The sequence below is a fragment of the Furipterus horrens genome, unplaced genomic scaffold (assembly GCF_987537825.1).
Source record: "Furipterus horrens unplaced genomic scaffold, mFurHor1.1.pri manual_scaffold_10, whole genome shotgun sequence".
NCBI classification, from domain to species: Eukaryota; Metazoa; Chordata; class Mammalia; order Chiroptera; family Furipteridae; genus Furipterus; species Furipterus horrens.
This window is the reverse complement of record NW_028327180.1, coordinates 25,039,545-25,064,146: the sequence shown is the minus strand read 5'-3', so window position 1 is coordinate 25,064,146 and position 24,602 is coordinate 25,039,545. Positions and strand designations below refer to the sequence as shown.

Below are 24,602 nucleotides of genomic sequence, written 5' to 3'. Positions count from 1 at the left end.
ATTGTTATTGTTGTTTCTATCTGTTCCTCATAAGTGTAGTAGTATAATATTAACAGATTGCCTCCCCCTTGCAAAATTCTCTCAATTTCTTTGCCCATCACTCCATCCCAACAAGCATCTTATTGCCTTAAGAAAAAAATGTGACAACAAAAATGGGGTGGAGGGAAGAAGTCTCTTTTTGGCTTTGGTGTTGTAAAAGGCTTGGCTTTACAGGAACATAAAAGACTCCTGGCATAGCAAGAGATAAGAACAAAATATTTTTTATAAGAGTATAGCTTTCCATTGGCAGAAAAAACTAAAACAAAGAAACCCACCTCCTGCGAGAATCAGGGGTTGTGGATAGTAGAGAGGAGAGTAGGAGGGGAAGCAATGGGTGGGCAGATTTCCACTGTCCCGGAGATAGGGAATCTGAACCATCTTCCCCAGTTGCATTCCTGAGAAGCCAGAAAACTACACAGATGAGTTTGTGAGATCTGAGAGCAGAGAGGAGCTAGGCATCCTGAATGCATCCGCCCAGGAGGGCAGCAGACGCCTAAGACAGGTTCTAAATGCACGGTGTGAGTAGGTGGATGAGAACTACACAGACTCCCAAAGCTTTCCAATGTGTAGCTTGGAGTGGGGGCAAAACAATATCCCTGTATACTCAAGTGTGCCCTGGAAGAGGAAAGAACCTCCACACCAAAAGGGAGCTTGCAGAAGGGACCTCTGAACTCAGAAGAGGCCTGAGAGAACTAATGACTGAGTTGGGATGTTTAGTTTCTCATTGGAGACCTATTTAGACAGATGACATTAAGAACCAAGAGCTCCCAACCCAAAAACTTGCCACGGTACCGGACAGTCTCAAATTTATATCCAACCCCAGGAGGAGAGAATGTGAGATACAAAAAATTGGCAAAGATTATGGTATTGCCAACCCTTTGAAATAAGCTATTTACAAGTGAACTTAAGGTGAGTTATGGAAAAATAAACTTGTGGTTTACACTTACTGAATTTATACCTTTATATGGACATAGGTTGTAGATCTTTGAGATCCTCACTAGGACCCAGACAAGATTTTCTTTTATAGTTACAAAAATATTCAAATATAATAAAGTGGTAGTATTTGTTGAAGTGCTTCCATTAGTAGTGTAAACTCTACTAGGAAAAACAGGTCTGTATTTAGCAGACATTATTGAGTACCTAAGATGTGCCAGGCCTGGCACAATAGAGTTGCTGTTTTTAAGGAATTCATTGTTTACAAAAAGAGACAGATCATTATAATATATGTATAATATGGAGATGGACTCAAGACTGAGGGGGAAAAGTAACAGTTTCATAGGGGAGATGCCACTTGATCTATGTCTCTTAAATTATGGAAAATACTTCACCAGTCTGAGATTAGAGTCTATATTATATATATAGCATGGTCTGAAAACTTTGTCTAAGAAATTAAAAACCAGAGAGATAAGAGAAGCTATTATACCAAAGTATAGTGGAAAACAAAATGGAATGTTAATAGTAGAATATCTGAAAAGAGTGAGGAACCTGGATGCTCAGTTTATTGAGCAAAAAGCTAGTGCAGCCTGACAGTCTTAAAGCATATGTCAAACAGAAAAAGAACTCTCTATTTGCTCTCAGCTTATCCAAATTTGCTTGAAATTCAGAACTATAAGCAAAACTCAACTACAAATCAATGATTCTAAACCATGTTCCGTATTGTCATTTCTTCTTCAAAATCTAATAATGTTTGAGAGAAGCTTAAATGACACCTAAACTTCAACAGCTCAAAGACTAATTCATGAGAAATTTTCATTTGTGTGTGGCTTTTCCTTCTAGTCATGCTCTTTGCGTACGTAGATTTCTAAAAACTACCAGGTATTTTCATGCCTTTATTAGAAATGTAGGACTTCATGTGCTAAAAGAAATGCCTTTATAATTCATAGTAGGATCAATTCTATTGTTTAAAATTATTTATATATTATACAATTTGTAGTATTTAGAATTTTAAACAATTTTTAAAACTTTCTATATATATATTTTTAGTGAAAAATAATCATTAAGTTAAAATTTTAAATAATCACTAATAAGTATTGCATACGTATTATGTGTCATGAGTGCTCTAGAAACTTTGTATCAACTTTTTTATTGAATTGATTGGGGTGGCATTGGTTAATAAAATTATATAGGTTTCAGGTGTACAGTTCTATATTGCATCAAATGTATGTTGTATTATGAGTTCACCACCCTAAGTCAAGTGTCCTTCCATCATCAATTATCACCCTACCCTCTTCTATCTCTCCCCAACCCCCTTTCCCTCCGCTAATCATCATACTGTTGTCTGTGTCTATGAGTTTATATTCTTTTTTTTTTTAATTTTTAAAATTTATTTTTAGAGAGAGGGGAAAGGAAAGAGGAAGAGAGGGAGAGAAACACTTGGTTGCTTCTCGTACACACCCCTGAACAGGGACCAAACCTGAAACACAGGCATGTGCCCTGACCTGGAATTGAAAGTGACCTTTCACTTTGTGGGTCCACGCCCAACCAACTAAACCACACCAGTCAGTCTATATTGATTTATACTTTTTAAAAAATAAGTTACACATTCATAGTATTATAAAAAGATGAAAAAGATATATAGTAAAAATGTTTCCTGGCAACTTATAAAATTTCCACCAGGAAATATAAGCTTTAAAGGAACTTAATGCTTTCATTTTCTTAAGTGTTTTTCTTAAGCATTTCTGTAATTATATAAGCAAATATGTATGTGTGTTAGGTACTTTCCTTCCCCAATTTTTATACCCTGTTCTGCACGTGGCTTCTTCTGATTAACACTCTATCCTGGCAGTCTCCCATTTGATAACATAAACGATTCCTTGTTCTTTATTAAAGCATGATATTTGGTTGCATGAGCTCATCACAATAGCCCCTTATAGATGGAAATTTAGGTTGTTTCCACTGTTCTCTTACAATAAAAGTACTGCAATAAATATTCTCATACAATTATCATCTTACTCATTTACAAGTACATCTGTTCTGTAAATTCCAGCTAAAGGAATTGCCAGTCAAAGGTTTGTATGTGCATTTATAATTTTGGTAGATATTGCCAAACTGATTTCTGTGATGATTGTACCAATGTACACTTGCCTACACAATGTGTGGGAGTGCCTGTCTCCACCATACTCCCCACCAAATGTAATGTTAAACTTTTTGCTCTTTGTCAATCAGATGGGGGGGGGGGCTTACTTTTGCTTTAAATAGGTTTTCTTATTAATCCTTATAACAGTATGTACTATTATTATCATCATTCATATATGAGCAAATTAAGGTTTATAGAAGTTAGATTACTTGATGAAAGCTATTCAGATAAAAGGTGAAAGAGTCAAGATTAAACTCACCCTATCTGCTCCTTGAATAAAACCCCTATTATTGTCATACAGTATTTCCATTAAGGAACACAGCTCAATAGCCTTAAAACTTAATTTATATTTCTCATAATTGTTTTTTGAAAATTCAGAACTTAATTCAAAAGGTATAGCTAGATTTTACAGTATCTTAGTGGCAGCATTTTCAGTATGATATCACTGAACAATAGATATGTGTCCTAGTTTTAAAAGCATCCTAATAGATGATGTCAGGTGAACCAGCTTTAATAGTCTTCTATGACATCCAGTTCTGAAAAGTTTCATCCCATCCCCAAAACTTTGGTCTTCATAATCCACACCAGGTGGCCTGGTTTCTCAGCTAGTTGAGCACAGAGGGATAAATGTACGCTAACTGAAATAAAACTTCAGTAAGCCTGGAATGCTGATGTTACTTGAAATCTAGAAGATAACACAAGTGTAGATTACAATAGCACTTTTCCTCTCCATAGTTCAAAATGATTTGCAAATACTAAGTTCTGGTCTTTCTCACATGTTGATGGAGGAAGTCTGTAAAGCAAATAAACAAAAATCAAGCAACTATTCCCTGCCACTTTTGACATTGCAGGAGAAAATGTGCCTGGACGGAGGAACTAACTATATGAGAATCACCTGCTCACACATTTCAGGCCACAATTTAGCAATATTATGCATGCATTTACTGGGCGTGGGCTTCTCAGCGTGTTACAGGTTTGACTTGTTTGCACCTCTCAGTGGCAATTTTGAGGTCTCTGCCAGCCAGGAGAGGTTTCATAAAGAGAAAACACTGTTACCTCAACCTGAGCTCACAAGCATTCAAGTTTGCCTGAGAATCTCCTGGGTGGCACCTCATGTTAATGCAGGAAACATGGAGCATTCAATAAGTGGCATTGGGGCAAAAGGGTGGCTATCTGGAAAAACAATAAAGTTGGAAGTCTGTCTCACATCTTGTATCAAAATTAATTTCAGACAGGTAAAAGATTTAAATGGTAAAGAAAAAATTGTGATAAAAATTATGTCAAATGAAAGAGGCCTTTTATAATGACACAATAGTCAGAACCCATAAAAGAAAATATTGATGAATTAGACTTCCAATTTTAAAAAATTCTGCACAGAAAAGCCCACTATAAATGAAGTCAAAGACAAATGACAAACAAAAATTTATTCTAACTCATATCACAGACCAAGTACTCATTTTCATAATGTACAAAGAGCTTTTACAAATAAATTAGAAAAAGACCAACATTTTTAGGAAAGTGGCCAAGAGATATAAATTTACAGTTTTCAGAAATCAAAATACAAATGGTTCTTAAATGAATGTTTAAAACTCCCTCATAAGAAAAATACAAATTAAAATTATGCTCTGTCAAAAACTCAAAAGTTAATAGCCTGAATTGGCCAGGCTATGGAGAAACTCGTATATTCATACATTATTGGTGAAAGTAATTTGGTATTGTTTACTAAAAACAAATGCTTATACTCTTTGACCCATCAATTCTACTTCTAGGGGAACGTAATTTTAAAGAGGGTGCTCAGTAAAGGACTCACCGGCAAGACAGCACCTGAAGAAGGTGAGAGAGTGAGCCACTGCTATCCCAGGCCAAACACCAAACTAAGGTGGGTTTAAAGACTGTGAGTCATGTGATAGAAACAGCAAATGGCCAGTGTGGCCAGAATGGAATAAGCAAGAGGGGGGTATGTGTCAAAACTATTGATGGGGCAGGATATGTGGGGTCTTACAGGTCATTTTAATGACTTCAGCTTTTATCTAAGGAAATAGGGAAATCACTGGGATATTTTGAGCAGAGCGACCTGTGACCTGCATTTTTTAAAGATTTTATTGACTTATTTTTTGAGAGAGGGGAAGGGAGCTAGAAAGAGAAAGAGAGAAACATCCGTCTTTGCCTCTTGCAAGTGTCCTGATTGGGAACCAAACCCAAAACTCAGGCATGTGCCCTGACTGGGAATCAAACAGGCAACCTTCGCTTTGCCGGATGACACCCAAGCCATGGAGCCACCCCAGTCAGGGTGTAACCTACATTTTTAAAAGAGCACTCTAGCTGATGTGATAAAAACAAAGGCGCAGGTAAGAGAGCAGTGAGGAGACTATAGTATTAGACAAGAGATGACAATAAATTGAATCAAGGTAACAGTAGAGATGATGATAAGTGACCAAGTTGTGGTATATTTTGAAAGTAGAGACACCTGAATTTGCTGAAAGGTTCTATTTGGAATAGAGAGAAAGAAAGAGTCTACAATGAGTGCCAAATTTTTGACCTGAAAAATTGAAAAGATGGAGTTGCCATCAACCTAATTCAAGAAGCCTAAGAGAGAAGCAAATCTGGTAGGCAGTCAGGTGTCAAATTACGGACATGACCAAGCTGAGATGCTTGTTAGACACTCAAATGGATATATCAGATAAACAGTTGGCTATATGAATTCAGACTTCTTGGGAGAAATCCAGGCTGAATCTATAAGTTAGGAAATCAGCAGTAAAAAGTGGTAATTAAAGTCTGAGAACTGAATAAGATCACCAATGGCATTAGTGCAGATAGAGAAGAGAACCAAGAAATAATCCTACAGTACTCCAACATTTAGAGGCAGGAATAATAAAGAGGAGCCAGCAAAAGGGACTGAGAAAGAAACAACCAGTGAGGTAAAAGTAAAACCACAGAAGTGTGGTGTCCTGGAAGCCAGATAAAGCAAATGTGCCAAAAAGGGTGAATTGATCAAGTCAAATATTGCTTATGGATCATGGCAGAAACAGGCTAAGAATGAGCCATTACCTAGCGATGTGGGTCACTAATGAGCTTAACACACACAGGTTTTGAACAGTAGCAGGGTGAATTCATGACTGGAACGGATTCAAGAAAGCAGAGAATTGAGCCTCAACATATAACCACCAATTTACAAGAACTATAGGAGATAGAGGAAAATGCTAGACAAAACCATGAGGATACAAGCAGCCATGTCAAGAATGTAGGAATTTCTACAGGAAAAATCACCTAAAAAAATAAATAAATAAAAAGTGGCGTGAAAAAGCAGGGAGAGAAACTATTAGAGATGAGAAAAGACTTAAAGGACATACTAGTCTATGTGTTTAGAGCCTGATTTGAGCAAGTCTATTATAAAAAGGTGTTTTTGAGACAATTTAGGAAATCGAACCCCTGATTATGTATTTCAATTTGTTGGATATGATATTGGTGTAGTGTTGGGAGTATTTACAGGTGAAGTGATATGATGTCTGGGATTTGCTTTAGAATACTCCAGAAGATTCAGGGTAGGCAGGTCAATGAACTAAGAATGACAAAATGTTTATAATTATTACCTGACAAAGTAATCACCCCAATTTTAAAAAATGTTTATAATTGTTGAAGTTGGGTAATGTTATACAGAGGTTAATTATCCTGTCTCTCTACCTTTGCGTATGCTTGAAATTATTCAAAATAATTTTTTTAAAATAAGAAGACAAAAGCTAGTTTCAAGAAATACAGATATCTCCTTCAGGCTTTTTGCTATAAACAGGAACAGAGATGAAGGGATGTCTGGAAGGGAAGGGAGTTGGAAGTAGGGGTTTTTTTATTTTAAAATTTTCAAGGTGGGAGAAATAAAGGCATATTTGTATGCTCTGGAAAGGATGGTGTGAGAGAGAACATTGGACGGTGCAGAGGAGAAGGGAGAATCATTGGAGCAAAGTCTTTGAATAAGAAGGGGTGGACTCTGGCGCAAACATGGGAGGGTTGGTCTTAAATAGTACGGACAGTTTACCTGTAGCACTAGGAGGCGAGGCAGGACAGAGAAGGTGGGTGCAGAGGATAGAAAACTAAGAAAAGAGGAGCTTGTTGAAGTTTTCTTTGAAACCTTCAATTCCCTCCATGAAATCGTATGCAGGGTTATCAGGTAAGAGTGAGGAAAGAAGCAAAGTGTTGGAGGTTCGAGTAGGAAGGGAGTGGCATAGTTTGTCTGGGTGGGCAGAGGAATGCAGGTACTGGGGAGATACGGTATCTCCATAACGCCAATTGCCAGGCAGCATTAAAAGCCTAATGGAATTCAGTGGCCGAGAATTGCAAGAGAGCCTGATCAGCAAGGGATTTTTGTCTGGCCAGATTCCATGAATAAGTGCAGGTGAGAAGGAGGTGGAATTTTCACCAGGGTTTGGGTTTTGCCAGGTGAGAATTAGGACGTTCGAGAGCACCCAGGAGTTGAGAGTTGTATTATTTAGAATAGAGCTAGATTGCTGTAACAAAGTCACCCACAGCATTCATTCTGTGACTTAGAGTCGAGTTTATATTGATTTTAAGCTACAGGCAGAAGTGACCATTCCAGGTCACTGGGTCTCAGCTTCACATGATCATTTAGGGAACGGAGGGGCCTTCTCTCTTGTTTCCCTTTCATGACCTGGAGCGTTTTTCTTCTCTAAATCATCGAAACTGGGTAGCAAGCACATATTTTACTAGTTATCAGGAGCAGGAAATAAAGTGCTAGGAGGAAGCGTCATCCGTGTTTTAAAGGCCTAGCCTGCAGGTACCACAGATTGTTTAGGCTTACCTTCCTTTAGAAAAATCTTAGTCCTGTGGCTGCCCTAGAATGTAAGGCAGCCCGGGAGATGGAATATGTATGGTCAGCTATGTGCTTTGAAGACAGAAGGGTGGATTTTTGTAGATGATTAGAACTCTCTGCAAGGCAGTGACTGTAGTAGCTGACCACAGGGTTTATGCTAAGTAATGAGGAAGGAGAGGATCTGAGGAGGAAGAGGCATAACCAGAAGGTGGTAGGTAGAGTCAGGTAAGAGCCATTCTGCAGACCTCAACAGAATGAAAGAACTGCTGGAGTCAGGGTGCTAGAGAGGGCAGAGAGGGTGCCAGGGGCATGCGTGACATCAAAAATTTGAAGGAGTTATTGATAGAGATAATGTCAAGGTCTAGGGTGTGATTTCAGAGTGAGGGCAAAAGGCAAAATCACAGGGAAGAAAAGAGGTCGAGGAAGTGAGGTCAAGATATTTGAAGGCTAACCCAGAGGGATATGGAAATTACTCAGGATACTGTTGGAGCAAGCTACCGCGAGCCAACTGCTGAAATCTTTGAGAAATGAGGGCAAATGACTTAAGAGAGACAGTAGATGGTAAATCTGAGGAAGGGAGTTTGGAAGCTGGGGATTTGTGAGGAGGGGCCGTAGTTTGAGAGTGGCAGTGAGGAGCAAGGAGAATGCTCCCTCCATCTCCAGGCCCGAATGTGAGAGAGAGAATGGCCACCACAGGGGAAATGGTGATCTCGGGAAGATTCGGGCTTCAGCTGGGGCAAGACAGTGAAGGGGACCTTCACAGAGCCGGCGGAGAGTGTGTAGGACTTTTGCTGCTGCCAGACTGGGAGTTACAGTGAGCACAGGGGTCTGTCTGGGGACTAGTGGAGGTGTGGGAGCGAGTGAGATTACAGTGATTCCAGGATTGGACTCCATGATGTGGAGCATGACCTGGGAGCCCCCTGGCTTCTTGGGGTGTTGATGTAACCAGAGATACAAAGCTAATGGGATTATACTGATGGTTTCAGGGTAGATCGTGTTGGCAAGGCTGTAAGTGTGGCAGGATGGGCTTGGGGGGTGGCACCTCTTTGCTGCTGCACCCAACGGGAGGGGAAGGGGCCCTGTGAGTTCCAGCCCAGAGTAAGGGAAACAGTTGTCATTTGTAAGGGACTTCCTCCCTCTGACGGCTGGCCTCAGGCTTCTGGGGTACGCTTCTGGTGTTTTCAGTGGCTTCTCCCAGGCCTTACTTCAGAACCACGCAGCTGGGAAGCCTGTAGGACAAGCAGCGACAAGATCTCTCCTTCCCCGACACTCCCCAGGCTCTGTGGTGACAGGAGTTTCACTTCAGGGGGATTTCCTGTCACATTGAATTCCTACTGGAAGAAATCTTTTCTTCCACTTTCAGCCTCTGACTTCAGAGCACAGAGGGTCTGTCTTCTGCCTGCCATTGCAACCTCTCTAATGCCTCAAAGATATGCCCCTTGCCACCACACACCCCGAGGCCCCACAGAATGTCCACTGGCCTCCTGTGCCCGTCCATGGGGGCGGTGGGTAGGGAAGGAAGGACGGCGGCAGTCTGCAGTGACGTTGTTCTTCCAGGCAACAGGCTAAACGTGAGGGGATGAAGTGACAAGCAAAACGTACAGAGGGCTCCACTCAGAAGTCCCTTCACCACCCCTAATGCCAGTTAGGCTTTGAACTGAACTTGTTCCTTATTTAAAAGACCAATGAAATCTGTGACATTTAGGCAGCAGACATCCTTTTTAAAAGTAAAGTTTAAATTATCCTTGATATTCAGTGAAAGTAGTGTTTCAGAGACCCTCCCAGGCAGAAAAACTTGAGTATTTTTCTCTGCGTTCGAGGAACTCAGGGGCATATATTTAGCTCTTCTGCATCTCAGAGTTAATCTGCACTAGGAGTATTAGTCTAATATCGAGGTTATTTGTCTCTTTAGTTAAAAAAAAAAAAAAAATCAACAGCTTACTAAATCTGCCCTGTGGTATAACCAAGCCATAATTTATCATTCACTTTTAAGGACTTATAATTCTTTTGAATCCTTTCCTGGCATATCTCCAGCGTCTTCCTGTTGCATTTCTAGTTTATGAATCAAGGCTTTCATGGAGTTATTTATTCAACACGCATTTCTTTCCTTAGCAACCATTCTAACATAGCTTTATTCGAGGCACTTAGGAGGTTATAAGCACAATTCATTTCCAGTCCTGCAGGAGTTTACAGTCTATTACGGACGGCAAGAGAATGGAGAGAAAGATGTTAGAGAGGGGAGGGAGGAGGAAGAAAGAATGCATTTGAAGTGGTCACACTGTTGTTTTATCTTAAATTTAAAAAGAAATCTAGATAGATTAGATATATATACTTGACATATAAGTAAGGGGCACCTATTATGCAAATTGGTGCAAATTCAGTTTAAATATTAACTCTTTAGCTCCTGATTTGTGCTGATCTATCCGATGTATCTTTTAAAATGTTTCATAATTTTTGTAGTCATTAAAATAAAAAAGGTTCTTTACTTTCTTAATGTATGAAGTTTAAAGAAAAAACATGAATCATAATTGGGTTCGTCCAACAATTAATCTGAAATCACATTTTGCTGTCTAGTTTAATCAAATCACAACTCATGAACTCCTATAATGCTTAATAAACACGATTCTTAAAAGATTGAAAAGTAAAATACATTTGAGAAAACCTGGTTTGCACCATTAAATTTCTAAATTATTCCATCATCCACTTTCCATCTTCCAAACACTTGCCCTTGGCCAAACACTTGCTGAAATCTCTAATTGTCTGTCTCACCCTCCCTTTGTCTTTGTTTCTTACAGGTTAATGCCTTTTTTGTTCCTTTGCTGTTGTTTTAATGGGCTTTGGAGAAGTGGGGCATGAAAGGGAGGATTCTTTGTACATGAATCACAATTTTAAATTCCAAAGTAATAATTGTGCAACACTTAGGGTCACTGGCTAGAACACAATTGGTATTGGAATTCTGAATGCTGACTACATGTGTGAACTAGATGAATCTATGTAGAATTAATGATTTAAGAACAATAAACTATGATGTTTGTTGAACTGTTGGCCTAACAGATCATCAGACCCTGAAATAAAGATCCCTATCAAACAAACAAATGAACAAAAAAAAGAAAGGAAGGAAGGAAGAAATGTCACAGACATATTTCTATCTACCTAGGTTGCGGGATAGACACATTATTATATATCTTTGTACCTCTCTGAATTCTCTAAATTTTATGCAGAGGAGATCATTACTAGTTAAATGTGAATGAGGGTGTGGGAGAGAGTTTCTGTATTTATCCCCATACCTCACCTATTCAGGTGAAATAAAGTCCATAGAATCTGAAATATATACATTAATTGAACAAGCTTTTATTAAGTGCCTACACCAAAGTTACACACCTCAGAGGCATTAGTAAATAACCATAAATTTTTCTGAATCATACCCTGAAAAATAAACTATTAAAAAATAAGTTCAGAAGTGTCCTTTGGGCAATTTTCTTAAACTGAGAAGGAATAATATCATTGCAACATTTTTACATTTAATTTGTTTCAAACAAACAAACAAAAAACAGTATCTGGCACCTATTATCTCACAGAATCCAGGTATAGAGTTGGAGATACAAAAATTCATAATCTCCTGACCCATCCCAGTGCTAAGAAAGAATCCATAGTCAAGGTACACTGGGTTCTTGAAAAATGCTAGAAAATAGAGCTCTTGGCATTTTACAATTTATACATTAATATATGTTTGGCAGATTTTCTAGGTTACTTACCCAACATTTTTCCCATGCCCCTCTTCTTTTGTGAGAGTCTGATTTTGTTCCGGTGACTAGCCCTCTCCCACGTGATTCAGAGAATACCTTCTTTAGTCAAAGCCAATCACGGTAACATACTATTTCCCTTGCCAATGACCAAAAGCTGCAGAGCTTCTGAGAAAATCAGACACATGAGAAGAGACCACTCCCATCTTCAGCTGGACACTGTTGCATCTGCATGTAATTCCAGGAACTGTGGTGACCATCTTGCCACTAGCCTGAAGAAGAATCCGACACAGAGAAAAGCAGAGCCAGGAAAAGCCCTTAGAAGCAGAATCGGAGCTCTAATATAGTGTCTGGACTCTGTCCTACCTGTGGATTTTTTGTTTTATGAGGGGAAATATCTCTTTACTGTTTAAGCCATTTTGGGTTAGAGCTTCTACTACTTGCAGCAAAAGGCGTCCTAATGGATACAGTATGCTTTGTCTCAGGAAGAGGATTTAAAGTAAGTCAGCGATGTTCAACCCGTGTGCCACAAGAATTTTTAAAACATGCAGTACCTGACTTATTTAGTTCGGGACACTGATTTCTTTTCCCTTAGATTGTCAAATTAAAAAATGACAACAGCCAACACAACAGGAGCCGTCTGATGTGAATCAATCAAAATTATACCCTTTTTGTTGTTGTTGTTTAGATCGGCAAAAACTATATATTTTTTGGCGTGTCACAGAATTTTAGTAATTAGTTTATGTGCAATAAGATGAAAAAGATTAAAAATTGCTGGTGTAAGGGATTGATGAAAGAAAAAGCAGATAGTACTATTCAGTGTTAGATGATACAGAAAGACAAAATTCACACCTCGGACGGATTCTCTGCAGAATCAATTGGGTAATGTCAAGGCAAAAAAAAACAAAACAGAACAAAACAAAAAACTGTTTCAAGGTTAAGCAAGAAAGTTAGGAACAAAAGTCGGAGCCCCATCTATGACTAGTTTCCTAATGGAAACTAATAGCTGGTTACCAGTGACCTCTTTTTCCTCTCAAATAAGTAAAGAAGTGGGAAAAGTTCAAGAAGTTTTCCTTATCTGGCAATTACTACAGATAATTATCTTGTGATTGATTACATGCAGTCAGGACTGAGAACTTCACTCATTCATTGACTCATTCATTCAACAAATATACATTTAAGAAGGTACCATGTGTCAGGCAAAGACATGGTCCCTGACCTAAAGGTCTATATATACGTCTAGTGGGAACAAGGGTGTTAGATATTTATTTATTGGTTAGTTATAAATTATGATAACTGCTTTAAAGGAATAGAAAGGGATGCTGTAACGGAAACACTGGATGGAGGTGGGGTCCTTAATGAAGAATGGAAATGGGAAGAGTCAGGCAGGCAACGTGCAAGTATGTGACATTAAATTGATAACTGGAAGAAAAATGGGAGTTAATCAGATCAAAGGTTGTTATATGGGGGTGGAGTATTCCCGGCAGAGGAGTCCTGGTAGAAATGAAAACACACCAGTTCGGCTGAAGGAGAGCAAGGGAGTGGGAGGCTCATGTGAGATGAGTTTGAAGAGGGAGGGAGGGATCGAATCATACAGAACTTTGTAGGGCATGCTAAGAATTTTGGATTTTACTCAGTGTAATAGAAAGCCACCGAGAAGTTTTAAAAGGAAGTAACAAAACAATTTACATTTTCAAACGATCCCTATGGCAGTTGCACATGGAACAGATTGGAGATGGGGCTAGAAAGTAACCAATTACCATGATTACAAATTCCAGGCAGGAGATAACAGTGGCTTGGACAAGGGTGATGGCAATGCAGACAAATGGGGGTAAATGGATGTGAGAAATATTTTGGATGAAGAGAGAAAAAAAAGGGTCAAGAATGCTTCCTAGGTTTCAGATTTAAACATGCATAGAGGAAGGTATTATTTACTGGGATGGGTAAGATGATAAGAGAAACAGGTGCTGCAATAAGCAAAGATCAAGAATTCAGTGTGGGATGCCTGTAAGATACCCAATTAGACACATTAAATAGATAGCTGGTTATAAAAATCTAGGAGAGGTCAGGGTCAGAGGTAGAAGGCTAGATGTCATCAACATATACTTGGCATTTAAAGTCATAGGAATGGACAGGTTCATCAAGGGAGTGGGAGAGTATGGATGAGAAGAGCAAAGGAGAGAGGAGAAGAGAAAATATGAGGAAATCCATATTTTAAAGGCTGAGGAGAGCAAGAACCTCCAGAGGAGACTGACAGATTAGCTAGTAAGTTGTTAAAACCAAAAGGTCTACAGTGCAAATGAATGAGAGTTTCAGAAAGAAGTGTTCAATTGTATTGATTGGAAAGAGAGGAAAATGTCTCACCATGGAGGTCATTGATTGCTATAGTACGATTACCAAATGAATTGAGTTCTATTGAAATATCAGGGAATCAATTCGTAGTAGGTTTACCCTTGTACCATCAGAATTCATTAGATTCAATTTTATTCTTTCCTGAGAGGTTCTATTTATAAGAATAGATATTTCATGACTTTTATTCTTTCTTAGACTTCTATTTTTTTCAAAGAACAAAAGATAAATGTATTTTTAAAAAGTAATAAAACTCATTCTATCTTGCAGTTACCACATGGGTGCATAACTTATGAGATCTTAGTGATTTAATTTCCTCTAGCTTTAAACATTTTGTTATATTTTCATTCTAGGAATTATTTCAACATTATTCAACAATCATTCCAAACTATGCTGGAAAGACAAAAATAATAAGAAAACAGAAGAATCTGCGATCACCTAGAAGGTTGATTCAGTAGTAAAATCACTATTACATCATTCTTCAATTATCTTATTGTATTGCCCAAATAATGCATCATCTTTTAAGAAGGTATAAAAAAATGGGGGGACATTATCTTTGTCGTATTTTTATTAAAAATTTATTAATCACTGATGAGAATTCAGAGGTTTCATTTTCTTCATAATGGCAAAAAAAAATTAATAGAAGAAAACACTTCAAAAGTATTAGAAAATTCAGAAGATAAATTAAAAAAGACAGAAGCACTCTAGATATTAATGATAACAGCGAAATTTATCATTCAAGCGAAATTGTAGATGAATCTTTGGATGTTCTCAGACTTAAGAATCAATGATTCAACAATACATATCTAAAAATAAAAAGGAAATACGGCATTCTTATCCAGTTAGCCATTCAACAGGAATGACTTCATTATTCAGTATTTTGCAACAAGAACCTGACCTATCCTAAACAGATGTGTATTTTGTCATCTTTTGGATGTTTTGCATCAAACATACTCGCTATAGTTTGTAAGCCAACAAACGCTAAAGGCAATGTATATACAAAGGTGAGTTGAAGGAAATACATGAGGTAGAGATAAAAAAGTTCACTGAATTGCTATTTCTCTCCCCCCAGCTTTATTGAGATATAATTAACATATAACATTGTGTAAGTTTAAGGTGTACAATCTTTGAATTGCTAATTCTTTTTTTAAAAGATTCTATTTATTCTTAGAGAGAGGGGAAGGGAGGGAGAAAGAAAAGGAGAGAAACATCAGTTGATTGTCTCTCTCATGTCTCCAACCAGGAACCTGGTCCACAGCCCAGGCATGCGCTGTGACCAGGAATCAAACTGGCAACCTTCTGGTTTGCAGGATGATGCCTAACCCACTGAATCACACCAGTCAGGGCTAAATTGCTAATTCTAATTGGTGTTTATAAATCTAAAAATAAAAATGTTTCACAGCTATGCAAAGAAAATGGCTGGCTACCCTCTCTTCAACAAAATTACAAGCCATCAAAGTTTTAAAAAGTATTGCTTTTGTTGATTCAAGTACAAGAAGAAGCAAAAATTATAGTTAAGCTAGAACCATTAAAGATGGATCTGAAATCTGAAGTCAATATTTACACAAGATAATTGTGTTCCTGGTTTATGTATGTTGATTGATCAATACTAGTATTCAGAGGACATGACCTATTTAGTGTTAATTTTCCTTCAAATGTCGAAATTATGGAATAAAACATTGAGTTTGGTATGTTTAAATTTTTTTTTAAATTTACTTAAAATTATTTTTACTCTTCCTTTATTCTTTGCTTCTTGTAAATGATTTGAAAAATGACTTAAAAATATGAAAAAATAGAGCAGGTCCATCAGTGATGACCGTTTTCCCTGGTGTACAGGGTTAAACAGATAGGATTTATTTATCTCACATAACAAGCCATCAAGGACAGAAAACAGGACCCTCTCTTATAGACTGCTTTTGGCTTCAGATAATAGAAATGTCTCATCAAATGGGGGAAGGTCAGTTTAGGGCAGAGGGATTGTGGCTCAATAACATTATCAAGGACACAGCTTGCTTCCACCTCTCTGCTATCTAAAGTCCTGGTTTAATTCTCAGGCTAGTAGCAAAATAGTTGTGACATTACATGTAGACATCCCATGAAAGGGAAAAAAAAAAAAACCCACATTTCTCTTTAAGAGTGAGAAAACTTTTCCCAGAATCACCCCTTCTCCTCCAGCTCCTTTCCCTCTTGGCTCCTTGGCTAGAGTTGCCTCACATACACTCATTCCTGAACTAATACCTTGGGAACTCATTCCTGAACTAATACCTTGGGAAAGGAATGGGATTATGCTTAGATCCTTCAAACCAGAGGTTGGGGTAATGTCAGTTTATCCTGAAGGCACATTGGTCTGGCGGAACGATCGACATCTGAACAAAAACGAGGGTTCTCTTAGGAAGAAGGGGGTGACAGATTAGGCAGGGTACAGTGGCCTTGACAGGCTAACTGTAGGAGCGAAACTCCTAAAGCAACTGATAGAACATACACTAACTGAGAGCTGTCACCAGGATCAGAATAAAACAGGAACTCAGCCCTTTTCCAATTTCCCCTTCCCCATCTTAGTGTCATTTTGTCCTCTCCAAGCATTCAGGATGGTAGTTTATCCCCTCCTTTTTGACAGCTGCAGTGAGTAGGATGAGGTGAACAAGATGTATGGCACTGGGAGATAAGCCACCTGACCAGTGCCAGAGACTGGGACTATGACAGGCCTTAGGTATGAGGCAGTGAGCAATGGATGACAGGGGGGAAAAAATTAGAAAGAACAAAAAGGTTTTAAAGAGGCTTTGAATAGCCAAGAAAAGAAATGATACTGGGGTCAGAGAGCTGTCTAGAGCTGTATACCAGAACCTGGCTGCTGGCTGGTTAGATTTTTGTGTACTTTAAAAATCCAAAATGAGAGGTGTGGCCAGAACCAGGATGAGGAAGAATGTGGTATTGAGAGGAAGCAAAGGGAGAAAAGGGATAGGGGTGGGGGGGAACTATTTCAGTTCCTTTTTTCTCCCCTAAGTGTGAGGTCTGTCTTGAATCATTTCAAATGGACACTCTCCCTTTATAGTTGCCCAATCAAGACCAAAATTGAGGATAATGGCTGGGGTAGGCTGTTTTTGTTATTGTCTCTTTGGGATGATCCTGCACACTTGGACTGAGCTGGAACTGGAACAGTCCTTGGAGGTGAGGCATAAGGGACACCATGTCAAAATCCTCTTCAATATGAAGCTGCAAAAGCTTGCTAGGCACATCAAAAGTATGCAGATTTCAGTTTGGAGATTTAAGGACATTATTTTATTTACACACCCTAAGGATGGACTAAAGGAAGGCTGTGTGTTGCCAGGACATATAGCCTGAGACCCTATCTTAATAAAGTCACAACAGATTGGGCCAATACCTGCTTTCCACGATATTGACCGATACTGGCAGTCCTATGGGGTAGATGCTCTCAGTAAACAGAAAGAAGAAGCAAAATTGCATATCAGTTCTGTGTACACTTCTTGTGTAAAAGGATAATTGCTCACCTGCATAAGTACTTAATCCACCATTTTAACAGTAAAATTCTGAAGGGAAAAATGAGTTTCAATTTCTATCATCTTTCCTTTACTTCTGTGAAATTTCAGCACATCATCATTCACAGTAGTTTCCTACCAAAGCCAGAAACCTACACTATAAAAATTAATAATGCAAAATAAAATAAGCAAAGAAGAGATACTTTTTATTACAGCCTGTTTGGGTCTCCACGGGTTCTCCTCTAACAAGTCTAAAGAATCCAGGTGAGAAACTGTTCACTGCTGGTGAAGGAGGAACCAGGAAAGGCAGGGCCGGAATCTTACCAACCTGGTTCCCATCATCAGGAAAGCTGGGGAACTAACGTTCTAAGGCATCGATTGAGAAGCTGCTTCGAGTCTGGCAAGTTCTTTCACCACCACGGGCTTTTGGGAGTTCTTCACCAGAGGCTGAAGTTCTCATGGAAGTTGGGTGGGGCTGAGAATTAAGAGTGAACTCAAATACAACTTCTCCTTTGCCCAAACCAAATAATATCTGCCCTTGATATCCGGTTATTATGTGCCCAGATTGTTAAATCTGTATTGGGAAAGCATTCCTTGTCATAAAACAGCTTCTCTTAAATGTCTAAATCTATGTGGCGAATCCATGTGTTCATTTTCACATGCAACTTTTTTATATAACTATGGTATGGTGGCCCAAGACGCCAAACAGAGCAAATGATTTAAATTAAAAAGTTAAGAAAAAAACAAAAAACCGGAAAATCTAATCTGGATATTGTAGAAACAGGCAACCACCTTGGTTGTTAGGAGATTCAAATCAGTCTAGTGAACAGCAACGTCATGTATTAAACCCTTTCTCCCCAACACACGCTTCCTATAAACGAGTCCTTGCACCTGCACAAAGCGAGGACTCAAGTTCAGGGGCTTTGTCTCAAAAGAACAAAGATCGTCCCGGCGGCTCTCTGGCTGTTCCGAAACAACGAAACCGCCTCGGGAACCCCGGCAGGCACTGGAGCTGCGCCCCCAGAACAGCCCACCCCGGCTGCGCGGCGGCCGCCCCCGTCCCTCGGGCTCCTTTAAGCGCCGCGTGCGCCTCCGCCCCCGCCCCCCGCGTGCCGGGAGCACGGGTCCGCCCGATCCGGGCCGCGCCTCCCGCCCGGGTTACGTGAGCCCGGGGCGGGCAACCACCAGGCCAATGGCCGCCGCCGGGGTGGCCGCGCTCCTCCCGCGCCGCCGTCGCCGCGGAGGAGCTGCGGGCTCCTCCCGCAGCAGATAACTGTCAGCGTGCGAGGCGGCGGCGGGCCAGCTCTTTCCTCGGACCCGCAGCCGGCGGCCCCAGCACTGAGCAGAGTTACTCAGCCGCAGCGGCCCCGCGCTCCCGCAAGGCTGGGCGGCCGCGCCGCCGCCACCGCCGCGATGGCCCCGCCGCCGCGGCCGCCGCCCCCGGCTGCGCGCTGAGCCTCCGGCCCCCGGAGTGCCAGCCGGCGGCCCGCCGGAGCCGCAGCGGCGGCGGCTGCAGCATCATGGCCCCGACCCTGCTCCAGAAGCTTTTCAACAAAAAGGGCAGCGGCAGCGGCGGCAGCTCCGCGTCGGCGTCTGCCCAGGGCAGAGCTCCCAAGGAAGGACCCGCCTTTAGGTGAGGGGGCGCCGAGGGCGAGGCTGGCGCGGGACCGGAGTTGGCGGCGGTGCCCGCCGGGGATGGCGAGGAGAAGGGGAGTGGGCCGCCCGGGACGTCGCAGCCCATCGGCGGCACCGAGTCTCGGGGCTTGTCATCCGAATGTGGTCGCGAAGGCTCCGTGACCGGAAGGGTCCCTCCTTCCCTCTCTCTCCCCCCTTCCCTACTCCTTGGGGGTCCCTGCCTCCTTTCAGAGTTGTTCCTCGGGGTTCCCGGGCATGCTCTGGCTTGGCCGTGGAGGTGGGGGATTGGCCGGGAATTGGGGTGAACCTCTTCCCGGCAGAGCCGTCTGGGAGCCTCTGCGGGCGCTACGAAGCCGTGAGCTGTCATTTTGAGGGCAGCTCCAGCCTATTGTGTGCGTGACAGTGTTTTGAAGTTGAGAAGGAGCAACAGTCACGGGAAAGGCACCTTCTTTCTTTCTTGCTGTGTATGACAAGCTCGCAAACGGATGAATAAAAGTATGTCATTTCAACATCGTTTGGAAGGTTGATGCCGCGTGATGTGGGGAAAGGGGGAGTAAAACGCTTTTAGGAGAGGGCCGAGATTTCGGTTTAGCAAAGCTGTCTCATTTCGTTGAGAGATTCGACCTCTGAACACACACCTTCACGTAATAATAGTTAGCCTTTATGGAGCCTTGACGATCTGAAATGCTTTATGTCGATTTCTTGTGATTTTTTTTATTTCTCTGACCGCCCTGTGAGGTTGGTGCTATTATAATTCTCATTTTACAAACGAGGAAACTTCCAGGCACAGAGAACTTAAAACAATTTCCCCAAGATCCACAGCGGTACGTGGCAGAGCCTGCATTTTGATCCAAGCAGTGTGACCGCAGAATCCAGTCTTTAAAATGTGTTTGCTCTTCTGCTTTCGAGGGCTAACTTGTAAAAGATGCTTTAAAATGCATACTTAGGTTGGGGAGTTTATTTATTTACCTTCAAGGGTTTTTTTCTTTTTCAGCAGATTTTTAATTGAGCATCTACTTCCATCTGTGACACGCTGCTACTTGCTTTTTGTCCAGAATGTCTTGCAGAAGCAGTTATTAAACAAGTCTAGTTCCCAAATAACCTTTTAAAAGTTTCAGGTGTTTGAGTAAATGTGTGTTGTTTTATATTCTAGATTTGGCTTTTCTTGAATTCCATTCATTTAAAACACACACTGGCCCTTGCTGCATTTATATGAACATAAAACACCAATGTTTTGTATTTGTGGGGTGGGTGTGGGTGTGGGTATGTGGTCATGCTTGGAAGGTACATGGTGCAGATTTGAAACTGCCTTAGTTAAATTCTCATATTTCCTTTAGGCTAACTGAATCCTTATAATTTGAGGAGGGAATTCTATTCCTTCCACTGCTTTGAGTACTAGTGATGCTGTGTTCCTTCTCAGAATGGTAGAATTACTTCAGACCCAGGGTGTGTAATTTCTTCTCTTCCCTTTCAGTAACCCAGACTCCATCAAGGGAACAAAGCCTGCGGAGAAAAGGGCACGTGTGTTACAGGTGTCTTTACTTTGGCAGCCATTTGTCCAAGGCATCTGCAGCCATTTCAATGCTAGTGGAGATAGTTGAGTGACATTGACATTGTTTCCTGTGCTCTCTGCCCAGTTGCCCACCATCATTTCCTCCATCCACAAGTCTGAGTGTATTTTGAACAAAAAAAATGACGGCTAAATTTAGGGCTTGGCCATATTACAGAAATTGATTCCCACTTAGTGGGAACATTATCAGTGCAGGGTTCTGACTTTCCATTGGTGTCTGATGAAGAACACAAAATTGTGTCAAGGGCCTTTTTTTTTTTAATGGACCGTGTTAGGATTTTCTATAAGTTTTTGAGGTTAAATATCTTTGGGAGAGTTGGCGATCTCAGTCGAATGCCTCACCTGATGACAGTCCTTCAGCGTTGTTCCTGCTAGGGGTCACGTGAAGCAGCAGATATCAGTCAAAACCCAGGAAGATGAGGTCAGATTGCTCAGAGTGCCCAAGCAAGTCTTTCCTCCTGCTCTCTTGACCTGACTTAACTCTTAGATGCTGTGCAGTGCTCCGGGAAAAAGCCTTCTGGAAAATTTCCCCTTTTTGCCCTACAAAATAATGACCTTGTGCTTCATCTTATCCAGGTTTAACCAAGTAGGAGCTAGCACGTGCTTTTTGGAGAAGGGAACGCCTCATACAGAGTATTACCTAACTTTGGAAGCCCACTTTATAGTTGAATAGATTTCAAGGGATAAAGATAAAATCCTTAGGCTAAAAAATCTAGTATTCCTAATATGCATTTGAATTTGTATTCTTCAGTGCATTTAAATACAGAATGTTGCCCTGGCTGGTGTGACTCAGTGGGTTGAGTGCAGGCCTGCGAACCCAAAAATCACCAGTTTGATTCCAAGTCAGGGCATTTGCCTGGGTTGCAGGCCAGGTCCCCAGTTGGGGGCATGTGAGAGACAACCAATTGATGTATCTCTAGGACATTGGTGTTTCTCTCCTTTCTTCCTCCCTCCCTTCCCCTCTATCTAAAAATAAATAAATAAATAAAACCTTAAAAATATATAAATGCAAGATGTAACTTGTGGATCTTGAGAATGAAAGTTCCCCTGAAGATTCAGGTAGGTGTTCTGGGCAGTTTTGTGGCATACATTGGCATATATATATATATCGTCGTCGGCAGCCGTCCGTCTCGAGAGACAATGGTGTAGCTTCTTAAGAGTCTTATCTGCACCGCTGAGAATGGCTGTGCAGTCCGACTCGGGAGTGACACGGTATCTGTCTCCTCCCATGTTGAATCGACATCCTTCGATGACGCTGGAGTGTCCTCTCCAGTGAAGCTGAAGCTACAGAGCCTGGGCAGGGTGATATGGAGGGTCTGCTGTTGCCCATGCAGCAGACCCCCCCTCTCTTCGCAGCTGAAGGGTCCAAGGGAAAGACGGAGTCAATACAGCTTGGCTTCAGGTGCGCCGCAGGAGTTGCCGGTGTTGACTACAACGTCAAACCGCCTTAGGGACTCCGGCTCCGGATTTTCTGTCGGGGTTTACTCCCTTAGCCTTTCCCCTGAAGAGGTATGCCGCAAGGCAGCGGAGGTTTTTTGGAATCAGAGTTTTCCTTCTCTGATGTGCCCTGACTGGAAGATGGAACCAGCGACACTTAGCTCGCAGGCCGACGCTCAATCCACTGAGCCAAACCAGCCAGGATATATATATAAAATAAAAAACAAGTAAAAATAAGATTCAAATATATATATATATATTTGTTTTAGAGTTTGGGGAAGCCTTTTATGTATTTTTCTCTCTGTGATGGACTTGGACTAGTTTTTTTTAAACTTTTCTGCACATCTCTGAAGTTTTGCCCCTTCGTCAAGTGTTGCCCTGGATGTTACTCTGTTTATTCTCAGGCACTTCCTAGTCACTTCCCTGGGTTTCTTGCTGTTCTTTAATTCCTCCAGTCCTCACAGGCTATGCTGATTAGAGAGGAAATTGGTTGTCTAATATAAGCAGCTTATATCAGAGGTCATTTTCAGATCTTCATGTTTTCTGGCATTCCATTTAAAAACAGAATCATCAAAGTCAAGATTCCTTCCTTAAGTGTATTTTTTAGGATCTTGACAAAAAAGTCTTCTTCATAGCTTTGCAGAAGGAGATTGCTAGGAAAATAAAAGAAATCAAAAGAGATTGAATTCACATGTTTGGGAGTAGTTAGGAACACTATATGATTATGGTACTTGTGAAGTGTAAGCTCTATGTAAGGTTAGAAAATTGCATTGTGGTCTTGAAATTTGAGAAAATTCTCTGTTTGCTGGTATGTATTCAGAATGCTTTCATTTTTAATTGACACATGAAATATATATATATATGTGTATATATATATATATATATATGTGTGTATATATATATATATATGTATTTGAATAACCCTTTGTCCCAGAAGGATAAATTAGAACAAAAAGATTATTTGTCTAGTGGCTCAAGTCAGAAGTAGAATTGGGTTTTTGGTTACTTTGGATTTAAGGTCAGCATGTTCATTTAGGAATTTTTAAAAGCCAAGATATGCTCAGTGACATGTGTATCTGGTTCAAGTTTCAAGTTTTATCTTGAAAAAAAAATTTTTTAATGTCTCTGGTGAATTAGTGGACTAATTTCCACCTAAAATGTATATGCAACAGTGGGGTGAAAAAGTTTATGGGTTATCAGATATTTTATTCTGGACATGTTAGATGAAGTGAGTAAGCATATATATCACGCGGATATGAGGGGTAAATACAAAGCATTTCAGCTGCTTGGTTGCTAGCTGTGTAAATGATAGAAGAGTAGGCTCCACTCCTCCCCTCAAGTCCTGAATGGCCTAGTTAGTGCTAATCCACGTCTGTTAGAAGAACTTTTAAGTAATCTGTTACCGGGTTAGTATAAATATAATTTAAGCCACTTATCATCATTATTGAATAGCATCCGATGCTCACATACTTGTGGTTTTTGTGCTCCACCTGTACAATTCAAGGTAAGACATCCTTGGTCCCACATATTGGAGTTTGCAGTGTAAAGGACAACACCTTTTACACCAAGATGAATAAACAGCAGATAACACATTGGAAACTATAACAAGAAGATAATTCAAACACTGATAAATCTTTACATTAAGAACAGCATTATGAACTCACTGCACTCATCCTTGGTATGACTGAGGGCAGGACCATGACTTACTTTTCCTCCCACAGAGGGATATTACGAAGAAGGGCTTCTTCTTCTCCCCTTCCATTGCCAGTTTAGTTCCACTATACTCCTATTTTTAATGCCGATCCCCAAACATGTGACACATAAATAGTTTTGATTTCTTCTTACTTTTTTCTGAATATCTTCCTGGGTGTTTCCTTGGCTGCCCTTTTGGGTTTTTCGGGACACTCATTACATTGTATCTCCTTATCCTGAAACATGCCATACACTGTGGAGGTTGGGGGGAGGCTATTAGAGATATTTGGCTGAAGGAGAGAAGGGACTAACTGTTCTGTCTAATGTGGTGTGTTCTGTTTAAAAGCACCTGGGAGACAAATTAAGACCATTAATGTAATTCTACTTCATGCACCATGTGAGACCCAACAAGTCTCTTCATTTCTCTGGTCCTCATTTGTAAAGTGACAGCAGCAGTGGTATGTCAGGGTTGTGTTGGGGAGATAATATAATGAGTGTGGAAATCTTTTGAAAAGAATAAAATGCAATACAAAATGCTTTAAGTATTATCAAGAGCCTTTTTTTTTAAGTCATGGAGTTCAGTATTGTCCACATTGAGGCTTTACTAAAATTGAATCATTTTTCAGAATGATTCAATCTAAAGAGCAACAGATTATATATTCATTTTATATATGAATCTGTCTTCTTCCTATAGATGGGAGGCTTGAGATAGAACTTAGGTGACATGTCTTTATTTACTTTT

General features: G+C 40.5%; 1 protein-coding gene and 1 long non-coding RNA gene across 3 annotated transcripts in view; both read left to right on the top strand.

Annotated features, from left to right (window-relative positions):
- Window positions 1–627: 627 nt before the first annotated feature.
- On the top strand, window positions 628–14,550 carry LOC149999379 (uncharacterized). The gene is made up of 3 exons (XR_016513652.1): window positions 628–948; window positions 4,885–4,994; window positions 14,383–14,550. It is a non-coding gene; the product is annotated as an uncharacterized LOC149999379 (long non-coding RNA).
- Window positions 14,551–18,995: 4,445 nt separating this feature from the next.
- Window positions 18,996–24,602, top strand: part of FNIP2 (folliculin interacting protein 2) — a 120,578-nt gene continuing 114,971 nt past the window's right edge. For both annotated transcript variants that reach the window (XM_090288754.1, XM_090288751.1), the window contains exon 1: window positions 18,996–19,159. In XM_090288754.1, coding sequence (XP_090144880.1) covers window positions 19,047–19,159 — 113 coding nt within the window. In that variant the 5' untranslated portion in view covers window positions 18,996–19,046. The remainder of the gene's footprint in view (window positions 19,160–24,602) is intronic.